This window comes from Sciurus vulgaris (assembly GCF_902686455.1).
Source record: "Sciurus vulgaris genome assembly, chromosome: 7".
Classification (NCBI taxonomy): Eukaryota; Metazoa; Chordata; class Mammalia; order Rodentia; family Sciuridae; genus Sciurus; species Sciurus vulgaris.
Genome location: NC_136467.1, coordinates 88,700,357 through 88,713,397, shown reverse-complemented (window position 1 = coordinate 88,713,397; position 13,041 = coordinate 88,700,357). Strand labels below are relative to the sequence as shown.

Below are 13,041 nucleotides of genomic sequence, written 5' to 3'. Positions count from 1 at the left end.
ATAGAACCTCATAGCCTGCTTATTTGTGTCTTTTTCTCCTGGTCTTTCTATTGTAATTTCTATTTTTTTTTCTGGTTCTAGATTTTTTAAATTTATGTTTTATCAATTGAATTTTTTTATTTTAAAAGTTACATGTGAATATTTCTAATCAAGATAATGCATAAAATATTTTTTTCATTAAATAAAATTTAGACATTTGTATGGGAAAACCACTACTTCCCTCCCTAGAAAAAGCTTTATCAACTTTTTTATTTTGTCACTTCTGGTACATACCTCCATATTTCTTTTCTTTCAATTTTTTTTCTCTCCTTTTTTTTTTTTTTTTTGGTACCTGGAATTGAACCGAGGGGCACTTTACCACTGAGCCATATACTGACCCTTTTTTTCTCTTCTCTTTATTTATTTATTTTTTGGTGCTGGAGATTTAACCAGGGCCTTGTCTACACTAAACATGAATTCTACCAGTAAGCTACACTCCTCACAGCTACAATTATGCCATAATTTTTGATATATATGGTATTTATATTATGATTATTTAAATATTGTTCACTGCATAATATTGTTTGCTGTGGGTTAATAATCACTTTATGTTTTCTTTTTCCTCCTCTTTTTTTTTTTCCTTTTTCTTTTCTTGGTTGTTTTCCAAGACAGGGTCTTGGAAACTGTGTGGCCAGCCTCAGATTCCTGGGCTCAAGTGATCTTATTATTTCATCCCCTCAAGTATCTGGGATTATAAACATGAACTATCATGTCCAAATATCATTTTGTTAATACTCAAATATCAAGTAATCTGTCCATTCTAATTTGCTTCTTTGATGCTTCCTCCCAGAGAAATCAGTTTCTTCAGCCCCTGAACCGTCTTTTCTATAATCAGGACTATTGTTTCTGAGGCCTGCATGGATATATTTTGAGACTTGCTTTCACTGCTTTGCTGTTATATCCCTTGTTTCCTGGAGCTCCTATTTCTTCCTTACTACCTTATTTTTACTGGAGCACATCTTCCAGTAACTTCCTAAGAAAAGATGCATGGGAGGTAAACTTCTTGTTTTTGCAGATTCTGAAAATATGTTATTCTTCCCTCAGGTACGACTCTTAATTTGGGGCTCGTATAGAATTCTGAGTTAAACCTTTTCAGAGTTGGAATTTTTTTTTTATAAGTTTATTTTATTTGGGTTTTTTTTTTTTTTTTTTTTTGGTGCTGAGAATCGAACCCAGTGCCTCACATGTGCTAGGCACGCACTCTCTACCACTGAGCGCTTGTAACCCAGCCCTCTCTTCAGAGTTTTGACAGTCTGGCTCCATTGTCTTCTGGTTTCCAGTTTTGCTGTTGAGAAACTCAGTGCTATATTGATTTAAATTTTTTTGCATGTGTATGTCTTTTTTCTTTTTCTGAAAGCTTTAGTATCTTATTTGTCTCTAGTGTTCTGATATTTTAAGATGGTGTCCCTCAGTGTACTTTTTTCATTCATTGTGATGGGGATACTCAGTGTTCCCTTTTAATCTACAAATACATGCCCTTGTTGGTTTCTTCTCTTGCTTTTTCCTTCTTCGATTGGTTCTCTAGGTTTTTCATTAAATATATAATTCTATTTTCATTTTTTGTCATTTTACTTTTTTTTTTTTTTTTTTTCTCAATACTAGGGATTAAACCAAAGGGGCTTTATCACTGAACTACATCTCCAGTCCTTTTTATTTTTTATTTTGGGACAGGGTCTCTATACGCTTAGGGTCTCAATAAGTTGCTAAGGCTGGACTCACTTGTGATCCTCCTTCCTCAGCCTCCTGAGCCACTGGAATTCTGGGCAGGCACCATCATGCCTGGCTAACCAACCAGTTTTCTATTGCAAGAGCATCTGCTGCTACCAGTTTCTTGTGTGGTCTTTTTATCTGTGCATACACAGTTGATCCTTGAACAGCCCCTGACTGACTGTCCTCATTTTGGACTCTTAAAATTTTATTGATAACTGTTAGCCAAAAGCCTTACCGATAACATAAGCAGTTGATTAACACATACACACTTATTTTTTCTGTTACATATATTTTACATATGGTGAAAACTACAGAATGAGAAGTCACTTTTTATTGCCATGTGCAATTAATAAAAAGTTAAACTACTCACCTGAATTGATTAGCCTAAGTTCACTGCAATAAATAGCAATAGGAAGTATCTAAAAAAATCAATTTTGTTCAGTTATGATTTAATACTGCATCTTTGTTTGTTTACATTTCTCTTTACTAAGAAAGAGGTTAGCTGGGTGTAGTGGCGCATGCCTGTAGTCCCAGTGGCTTGGAAGGCTGAAACAGGAGGATCATGAGTTCAAGGCCAACTTCAGCAAAAGTGAGACACTAAGCAAATTAGTGAGACCCTGTCTCTGAATAAAATACAAAAACAAAGGCTGGGACTGTGGCTCTGTGGTCAAGTGCCCCTGAGTTCAATCCCTAGTACCAAAAAAAAAAGAATGATGCTGCTCTATATGGTATTAAAGGTGTGTGTGTGTGTGTGTTGCTAGCAATTGAACCCAGAGCCTTACATATTCCAGGTAAGAACTCTGCCCGTGAGCTATACCTCTATCTGTGTGTGAGTATGTTTGGATAAATTTTAACTTTTTATACTAGATTTGTATAAATTTTATGATAGTAAATGATAAAATAGACTATTGCTACTTCTAACATATATTTTATGTATTCATGACATAACTTTTTCCTGATTTTTTTTTTTTTTTAATTTCCAGGCTGTAAGGTTCATGTGGTATTTTTTTCAAATAAAAATTTTTTTTCACTTGATCTGTGTTTTGCTTTTGAAGATGATTTTGTTTCTGAAAATTTGTGGTTTTGTTTTTTTATGGAGTTTACCTTAATTATGATTTTTTTTTTTTTTTTTTCACCTTGTGGTGCCAGGGATAGAATCCAGGGTCTTATTCATGTTAGGCCAGCACTCTATCACTGAGCTCTATCCCCACCCTAGTAACTATGATTTTACCTAATATGCATAAATTTATTTTTTAATTAATGTTTACTGAGTGTCCTCTGTGAATAATTACTAAATTAGCTTTATATCCTTTTATTTATTTCCTCTTCTTCCCCCTACTTACTTTCTCCTCTGGATTTAATTATTACTTTTACTATTATAGACTATTCTACCTTTAAGTCATTTGTACTCCTGTTATTTAATTTAATATCCTTAAATGTTATTTTTGTCTATATTTTATAGGCCTAACAGTACCGTTTTTTTTTTTTTTTTGTTTTTGTTTTGTGGTATTAGTGCCCAGCTAATGCATTTTTTGTCACTTTACTGTGTAAATTAATATAAAATTTTCCATTGTAACCATGCACACTGGAGCATGCCTGTAATCCCACCTGTGGATAGGCTGAGGCAGGACAATTGCAAGTTTTAGGCCATCCTGGGCAATTTAGTGAGACCTTGTCTCAAAATAAGGACATAGCTCTGTGTTAGAATGCCCTTGGGTACAATCCCTAATACCACCAAAAAAAAAAACTACTCTTTTAACCATGTTTTAAACATACAATTGAGTGTTATTAAGTACATTCACAGTGTCATGCAGCCTTCACCACTGTCCGTCTTCTTCATCATCCCAAATTGAATTTCTGTACCCATTAAATAATAACTCCTCATTAGCTTAAGTATCATTTCCTGTAAGACAAATCTGATTGGAGACAAATTTTCCGTATGTAGATTTCAAACTATTTTTTATTTTAGCCTTAGTCATCATTACTACATTCTTAAGTTCTCATTCTCAGTTCTTCAATTTCTGAGTTTTTGCAGGGCAAATTAGTTCATTCTTATTGGTATCTTCTCCTAGCTCTCTCCCCTCTCCTAAGTCAGTTACCATTCTTTGACTACTCTCTTTCTTTTCTTTCTTTTTTTTTTTTTGTGGGGGGGGGGGGCAAGGATTGAACCCAGGGTTTTTAACCATTAAGCCATATCCCCAGCCTTTTTATGTTTATTTTGAGACAGGGTTTTGCTAAGTTGCTGAGGTTGGTTTTAGAAATATGTGTATTAGTGATAACACAATGTAGTTTTTCTACCAGATTGCAACCTGGTATCGCAATAGCTTCAGGAATAGTGTACCTCCTCAGGGGACATTAAAAATAAGTAAATAGGAGTGGGGTTATAGCTCAGTGGTAGAGTGCTTGCCTAGCATGTGTGAGGCACTGCATTCAATTCTCAGCACCACATATAAATAAGTAAATAAATGTTCATCAACAACTAAAAAAAACTCTTAAAAAAAAAAAAAAGTAAATAAAGCTGAATGTGGTGACACTTGCCTGTATTCCCGCTTCCTTAAGAGGCTGAGGCCGGAGAATCAAAGTTCAAGGCCAGCCCAGGCAACTTAGCCAGCAGATAGTTGTAAATAAAACATAAATAAATAAAAGATAAATGCTTTGTAGAGATCTAATGTACAACACATGATAACTATAATTAAGAATACTGTATTTTATACTTGAAATTTGCTGAAGAAGTAGTCTTAAATGTTCTTACCATACTCTCAAATTGTAACTCTGAGGTGATGAGTATATTAATTGGCTTGATTATGGGAATGATGACAAAGGCATACTTATATATCATGTTGTACACATTAAGTAGATAGTTTTTTTTATTTATTAGTAATACCTCAGTAAAGCTTGGAAAAGAAAAAGAGGAAAGTTAAATATTTAAAAAAAGATTTCTTTAACTAGTTGCAATGGTGCACACCTGTAATCCCAGGGACTCGAGACTGAGATAGGAGGATTGGAAGTTCTAGGCCAGTATATTCAACTAAGTGATACCCTGTCTCAAAATAAAAAGTAAAAAGAACTGAGGACATAGCTCATTGGTAGAGTACTTGCCCAGCATGTGCAAGATTCTGGGTTTAAACCCTAGCATCACACACACACACACACACACACACACACAATTCTCAAGTTTCTAAATAGAGAAAATTTTTCTGTAGTTCCAATGTAAAATAATCACATTCCATCTTGATCTGTAGTAATTAGAAAACAATTTTACTTTTTCTTTTTTTTCATTTAGTGGATGGAAGCACAGTATATGCAGAGAGTGTGATTCTGACTACTGGGACATTTCTGAGAGGCATGATTGTAATTGGATTGGAAATGCACCCAGCAGGACGTTTGGGAGATCAGCCTTCTATGGGGTTGGCTCAGACTCTGGAGAGGTTGGGGTTTGTGGTGGGAAGGTTGAAGACTGGGACTCCACCCCGAATTGCCAAAGAGACCATTAATTTCAGCATTCTAAATAAGCAGACACCAGATAATCCATCTATACCATTCAGCTTTGTCAATGAGACAGTGTGGATTAAGGTAAGATGATTTATGAAAATTTGACTTAACTGATATTGACCATTTGTAGCAGGAGATATACTATCTTATATTCTTCTTTTTTGGCAACAATTCACATCACTATTGTTCAAGGTGTAAAGTGATTTTAAAAAGTATTAACTAATTTAGCTAATTGGTATTTCCCTATAAATTTTAAATTTTTGTTACTTGTATAACTTTACACATTTTGTAAATTAAACTTTTTCAAACAATTTCAGATTTACAGAAAAATGGCAAAGACAATTATACTAAACTCCTTTATAAACCATTAAAATTACCCATTGGCAGTATTTTCCCTTATATATCTCCCTGTACATAAGGAGAGACATGTAGATGTTAATGCATGTTTAATGTTTAAAACAGTAATATATACATATTTTTCCCCTAGAGAACGTTTGAGATTAAGTAGTTGAGATCATGAGCCTTTGACTCTAACTTTGCCATATCTGAACTAAACACAAAATATCCTTTTATAAAGCATCAGTACAATTTTGAAATATGGGGATTTTTAACACCAATACAATACTGCTATCTAATATAAAATCCGTAGTCAAATTCTGCTGATTTTTCCAATATCATCCAGTGACCTTTTTATTTTTTCCAATCTAGGATCATGCATTGCTTTTAATTGTCATTTCTCATTAATCTCTTCAATGAGAAACAGTTCCTCAGTCTTTATGAAACTGACAGTTTTGAAGAATACTGGCTGCTTTTGCTTATCCTTCAAGTTTAAAAAAAAGAAAAAAAAAACTGGGTGCAGTGGCACACACCTGTAATCCCAGTGGCTTGGGAGGCTGAAGCAGGAGGATTGTAAGTTCTCAAGCCAAGCCTTGGCAATTTAGCCATTCCTAAGCAATTTAACAAGATCCTGTCTCAAAATAAAAAGGGTTGGGGATGTGGCTCAGTGACACAGTGACCCTGAGTTTAATCCCCAGTATCAATTTTTTTTTCCTTTCTTTCTTTTTTTGGTACTGAGATTGATACCCAGGGCACTTTACCCCAGCCCTTTTTATTTATTTTTTTTATTTTGAGACAGGGTCTTGCAGTGTTGCTTAGGGCCTTACTAAGTTGCTGAGGCTGGCCTCCTGCCTCAGCCTCCCAAATTGATGATGTTACAGTGGGTGCCACCATCTCTGGCTACAGTTTTTTAAAAGGGATGGGAATATATCTCAGTAGTAGAGCTCTTGATTAGCACACAGGAGGCCCTGGGTTCGATACCCAGTACTGCCTCCCCCACAAAATGTATATTGTGAGTTTAGAATTGAAGATTAACAATTGATAGTCCCAATTTCTGGTAATGTCCTGATGAGACATTCTTTTACTTTAACCAAGTAACTTTTTATATTTTTGCTTTGGTAAAATGCAATATTATACTATCTTAGAGTATATACTTCTAATTGTAAAATTTCAGAAGTAGTGAAATAGTATAATGAATCTATGTCTCCATCACCAAGCTTCAACAAAAAACATTTTTACGTTATCGCTTCATTCTTTCTTGCTGATTGTTAAAGCAGCAATTCTAGATGTCATATCATTTCACCTATTCTTTGGTTTATTTCTTTAACAGAGAAGAACTTTTTAAAAACTCCACAATACTATCATGCCTAATAAAACATAATTTCTTATCACCTAATACTCAATGTTAACTTTCCCTAATAGTCCCAAAAAGAATCATGTGTGTGGGTGCACGCATGTTGAATCCAGGGGCACTTTACCACTGAGCTTCATCCCCAGGCCTTTTTATTTTTTAAATTTTGAGACAGGTTCTCACTAAATTGACCAAGTTGGACTCAAACTAGTGATCTTCCTGCCTTCCAAGTTGATGTGATTATAGGCACGTGCCACTGCACCCAGCCTCTGAAATGATTTTTACAATTGTTTTTTTGAACCAGGTCCACACATGGATTGAAGGATGTTTTATTTTTTTAATATGTTTTTGTTATAGATGGACCCAATGTCTTTATTTTTTTTATTTTTTATGCATTTATTTTTATGTGCGGCTGAGGATTAAGCCCAGTGCCTCACACATGCTAGGCAAGCACTCTACCACTGAGCCACAACCCCAGCCCAGAATGTTTTATAATTACTTCCCTGTTTTCTTTTTAACATTTATTTACAGAGGAAGTTGAGTTATTCATTCTCTAGAAGTTCCCACGTTCTTGATGGGTCTGATTGCATCCCTCTGCTGCTTCTGTCCTTCCTGTAAACTGGTCATTAGATCTAGAAGTTTGCTTAGGTTTATTTTTATCTTTTGGGTTATTCATTTTTGGCAAGAGTACTTTGTGAGTAGTGCTGGGCATCATGCATAAATTTAATGCTCATTAAAGTGAGTAAATATCAAGGAGAATTTATTTGGATAAGAGGCAAACTAGTAGAGAAATAAAAGAGTATTGTATCTGATTACTGTTTTTTAGCCAGAAGATCAGCTGCCATGTTACTTGACTCACACCAACCCAAGAGTGGATAAGATCGTGCTTGAGAACCTTCACCTTAATAGTCATGTTAAGGAAACTACAAGAGGGCCCCGGTAAGGACAAAACATCAGTGCTCAATTACTTTAAGGAATGATGTCACTCCTTTTTTATTCATAATACTATGTATATATATTTTAATTTCTAGATACTGTCCCTCCATTGAATCAAAGGTTTTACGTTTTCCGAATCGTGTGCATCAGGTTTGGTTAGAACCTGAAGGAATGGATTCTGACCTCATCTATCCCCAAGGGTTATCTGTGACGCTACCAGCTGAGTTACAGGAGAAAATGATCATGTGCATTAGAGGCTTGGAGAATGCTAAAATGACTCAGCCAGGTAAGAGGGCAACAGCTGCTATTCAGGCTTCGTTCATTGCTTTAGTGGTTAGTGAGGAGGTCTAAGCTGCTCCCATTGTTACTTAGAACCTCAGTGAATGAAGTCCAAGATGTACACATATAAAATAGTCTTAGTTTTTGAGGGCCATTTAATGATAATCTTCGCATCTCTACTTTGAGGTAGATTCATCTCCATTTTTACTTATTTTATGCCCTTTTTTCTTTGATCAGGCTATGGTGTTCAGTATGACTACTTAGATCCCCGTCAAATCACTCCTTCCCTTGAGACTCATTTGGTTCAACGGCTCTTCTTTGCTGGACAGATAAATGGCACAACTGGTTATGAGGAAGCCGCAGCTCAAGTAAGAGCATGTTCAAATGTTACTGTAAACTCAAAGGGACTATTTAACTGGTTTTTCTCTTTCTTGTGTTAACTATATATATCATAGGTACAATTGATGACTAATAGAAGACTGTGTTTTAGGTTACATGAAGATGGCTGTTGTTTATAATAGGATTTTTAAAACATTTGTGGTTTTATTCTTCTTTTCTGACTTCCTAGATCTATTTTGATTAGATGAATTACATTGCTTTGGAGTTTAAAAAAAAGAAATTTAGTTCTTTTAAGATAACTTTATTGAAAAATATTAGTATTCCTTATTAGTGGAAAATTGTTTTACCTTTAAGTGAGAAAGGCTAAAAAGGTTTAGCCTTGGGTTGGGTTGAAAAAAAAAAAAAAAAAATTAGCTCCTCCTCCCTAGGCTTTTTAGAACTATTAGGTATTTCTGAAAATAATAAGTCATAACATGCTAAAATGGTACATTTTGCATACTCTGTTCCTTAATGTGGATTACATTTTCCACCTCTAACATATTCCTTTTGGGTCTGCTTTCTCCCTGTCCCATGCTGCTCTTTCCAGGTAGTGTTTTGAATAGGATAGCTCTTCATCCAGTTCATAATGGCCTTTTAAACATTTCAGTCCTCTTGTAGGGTGTGATAGCTGGAATCAACGCCAGTCTTCGGGTCAGTCGCAAACCACCCTTTATTGTTAGTCGAACAGAAGGCTACATAGGAGTTTTGATTGATGACCTTACCACACTGGGCACCTGTGAACCATACCGCATGTTTACCAGCCGAGTGGAGTTCCGTTTGTCACTGCGCCCTGATAATGCTGACAGCCGGCTTACATTCCGAGGTAACTCTTCACTAAGTACTACAACTTGGTTTACTGTTTTTTAAAACCTCTCTCATTATAGCCTCTCTTCCTCTCTAGGGTATAAGGAAGCTGGCTGTGTGTCTCAACAACGATATGAAAGAGCTTCTTGGATGAAGTCTTCTTTAGAAGAAGGCATTTCTGTGTTGAAATCCATTGAGTTTTCAAGCTCCAAGTGGAAAAAGCTAATCCCACAGGCTTCTATAAGTACTGCAAGAAGTCTGCCTGTCAGGTATGCATTTTTAATATAGATTTTTCTCACCGCTTTTTACAGAAAAATGTCATCATTTCAGAGAGACATTACCAACAGGCCCCCTACTTGTACATTTTAAGTGACTAGATATAACATCTGTTTATTCAGTATTAAAAATACATATGGCTAAAGGTGTCACTTGATGCCAGAGCACATGCTTAGCATGTTTGAGGCTCTGGGTTCTATTCCCAACACCAAAAAATGTGTGTGTGTGTGTGTGTGTGTGTGTGTGTGTGTGTTTATATATTATAAGAGTTTCCAAATTGTTATTTCTGTTTGTATATAATTTCTCTGTGGCACCTATTAAATTCTTTTAATTTTCCTAAGATTTAGAGGACCTAAAGAAAAAATTATAATTACCTGCTTTCTTTAGTGGGCTTGGAGCAATTTAAGTGGTCTTACCTTGTCCATGAGCTATAGCAAGTAAACCTCTTTAATAAAACAAAGAAGAGTATTATAAATTCTTTGGACTTAAAGAGACCCATGCTGTATTTCAGAGTTTTTGTCATTATAGTTGTATAGACTCTGAGTCTGTATTAAACATTTTTGCTTCAGAGATATAGTCCTAAGGATCTTGCTTAATACAAACTCTGGATATTTCATCATTGGTTTTTTCCCATTTGGGGGGAAAAGAAGTATAATTAGCATGGGAAAAGATGCTCAAGGGCCGAAAATCAACAATCTTTGTAGCTTAGAAGCATGTTGTATGTATTATAATGGCATTGATCTTATACAGCTGTGTTTCCAGTATATTTTTTTTCCCTTTTTCAACCCCTATTTTGCTTGTGATAGTTTTTGTGAACTTTAAGATATACTCATGTTAATGCAGCTCTGTATCATCTATAATTTTTTCAGAAGTTCTTTCCTTATTTACCAATATGTCCTTCTCTAACTTTCATTTCATCAGGGTGTTTTATCTTTTCCAACTTACGTTCCCAGGCTTTCATTTTTATGGGAATTTCCCAAAACACTAGCACCACTGTAACAAGATATTAAGCAGATTTTTAAAAATTAGATCTTGCTGGGTGCAGTGGTGCAGGCCTGTAATCCCAGTGGCTTGGGAGGCCAAGGCAGGAGGATCTCAAGTTCAAAGCCATCCTCAGCGATTTAGCAAGGCCTTCAGCAACTTAATGAGACTCTGTCTCATAATAAAAAATAAAAAGGGCTGGGGGGATGTGGTTCAGTAATTAAGCACCCTTGAGTTCAATCCCTGGTACCAAAATTAATTAGTTAATTAATTAAAAAATTAAAACTTAAGGCTGAGAGCATAGCTCAGTGGTAGTGCTCTTATCTAGTATGCATGAGGTCCTGGGTTTGATCCCTAGAACTTCAGAAGAAAAGGAAAGTCTTGAGTAGTTTATGAACAACAAATTTATTGCTCACAGTTCTAATGGCTGGTAACTCCAATATCTGGTGTCAGAAGATTTGATGTTGGTGAGGGCTGCTTATTTCTAAAATGACACCTTCTCTAGAGAGGAAAAGGGAAAAGAAAGGTTGGGGTTGGGGATCTCATGAAAATCAAAGGGAGATCCCTGGAGGAAAGCAACCAAGGGGTTGGGGGCAGGGAGGGAGCAGGGAAGTACTGAGGAGTTATATTGACCAAATTATATTGTTATTTTGTGTGCATGTACAAACATATAACAACAAATTCCATCATTATGTACCACCAATAAATTATGTAAAAAGAGAAAAAAATATGACACCTTCTTGCTGCATCCTCATGTGGCGGAGAGGACAAACAAGCTCCCTTGTGCCTCTTCTGTAAGGGCACTAATCTCTTTCATTAGGGTTGACCCTGCCTCTTAATAATACCACATTAGTGATACTCTATCATCTGAGATCCCAAAGTATGAATTTTGTGGGAGACACCAGTATTCAGGCTATAGCAGTCAATATATTTGCTGACCAGCTATATTAGTCAGTTTTCAGTACAACAATAAAAATAAAATACTTTATAAGAAAAAGATTTATCTGGTTCACTGTTTTGAAAGCTGAAAGATTGGGCAGCCCTATCTGTTTGGCCTCTGGTGAGGGTGTCATGAAAGATGATGGTGTCACACTGGTGGGAGAATGTGCTGAGATTACCTGGTGAGGCAGAAAGCCAGAGCTTTAGGGCCCACCTTTATTCTTACAGCAACTCTCTCTCATAAGAACTAACTTCATGAGACCAACATTAATCCCTTCTGAGGACCCACCCCCCGCCGCCCCGCCCCAGCACCTCTTTATCTCCCATTCAGTCCCTCCTCTTATAGGTTTTACCGCTTAAGCACTGCTGCACTAGGGACCAAGCTCCCAGCACAGGAACCTTTGGAGGACACACTCAAACCATGTCTAAACCATAGAACCAGCTAAGTGGCTCTGGAAAATGGCAATAGTGTGAGCAATTTACAGTGGATTTGGCCCTTCAGCTACTTATCCATTTGTTTAAATTTAAATTATTTGAAAAGTTGGACAAAGAATTTTTAACACCATGCTTTTTTTTTTTTTTTTTTTTTTTTTTAATCAGTTATTGGAACCAAATTCCAAATAGGCCTTTTAACAGGAAAGGTACATAAATGCACATACACATTTTCTGTTGGTACTGTAGATGCGTTAGGTCACTCACAGATTCGCTCAGATTCATATGAAGTATGTTAACTTCTGGAATCTGAGGCTTAGACTTGATTTGTGGAGGTCCTCTGTCATGTCCTGCATGGAGGAGAAAAGGGTTAACTGCTGGAAAGAAGACATTGGCGGGTTTTGTATTTTTGTTTGTTTGTTTTTTGCGGTGCTGGGGATCGAACCCAGGTCCTTGTGCTTGCCAGGCAAGCACTCTACCAACTGAGCTATCTCCCCAGCCCCGTTAGTGGTTTTTCTATCTATTACCCAAAAAACTTATATCTACTCAATAAACACACAAGAGCCTCTCTTTTTAAATGAGAGGGGGCATAACGGGTCTGGCCATACTAGCTCTGGCCTCTTAAAATAACTCGCCCAACTCTCCTTTATTTATAACTTACAGGTACAGGGGGCCAGGACCTGGAGGAGCTTCTTCTGTGATGGACTGGATAGGGTGGAGTTAGGATTTCAAGATAACTTTTTTTTTCCTTGGTTAGTCATTAGGAAGTATGTACCAGTGTATTCTATAATTTCTGAAAGGACAACCATTTCTGCTTTTAGTTTTATGGTTTGTTATAGCTTATTTGATAAGGCTTCTGCAATGAGTTGACCTGTTTTGTCTACTAGAGTACAATAAAACTGACCATTGTGGTGAAAGAATTGTTTTTTTTGGTGCCGGGTGTGGGGGGTCTACTGGGGATTGAACTCAAGGACACTCAACTACTGAGCCATATCCCCAGCCCTGTTTTGTATTTTATTTAGAGACAGGGTCTCACTGAGTTGCTTAGCACCTCGCTTTTGCAGAGGCTGGCTTTGAACTTGTGATCC

At 36.3% G+C, this 13,041-nt stretch overlaps 1 protein-coding gene across 4 annotated transcripts in view; it reads left to right on the top strand.

The window, feature by feature from the left end:
- MTO1 (mitochondrial tRNA translation optimization 1) overlaps positions 1–13,041 on the top strand; it is a 28,800-nt gene that overhangs the window by 6,476 nt on the left and 9,283 nt on the right. For all 4 annotated transcript variants that reach the window (XR_013764937.1, XM_079146524.1, XM_079146523.1 and 1 more), the window contains exons 4-9: positions 5,033–5,322; positions 7,755–7,867; positions 7,960–8,150; positions 8,381–8,511; positions 9,140–9,344; positions 9,423–9,594. Coding sequence is in view for 3 of the 4 variants with exons in the window: in XM_079146524.1 (XP_079002650.1) it covers positions 5,033–5,322; positions 7,755–7,867; positions 7,960–8,150; positions 8,381–8,511; positions 9,140–9,344; positions 9,423–9,594 (1,102 nt within the window). In the remaining variant the exon portion in view is untranslated. The remainder of the gene's footprint in view (positions 1–5,032; positions 5,323–7,754; positions 7,868–7,959; positions 8,151–8,380; positions 8,512–9,139; positions 9,345–9,422; positions 9,595–13,041) is intronic.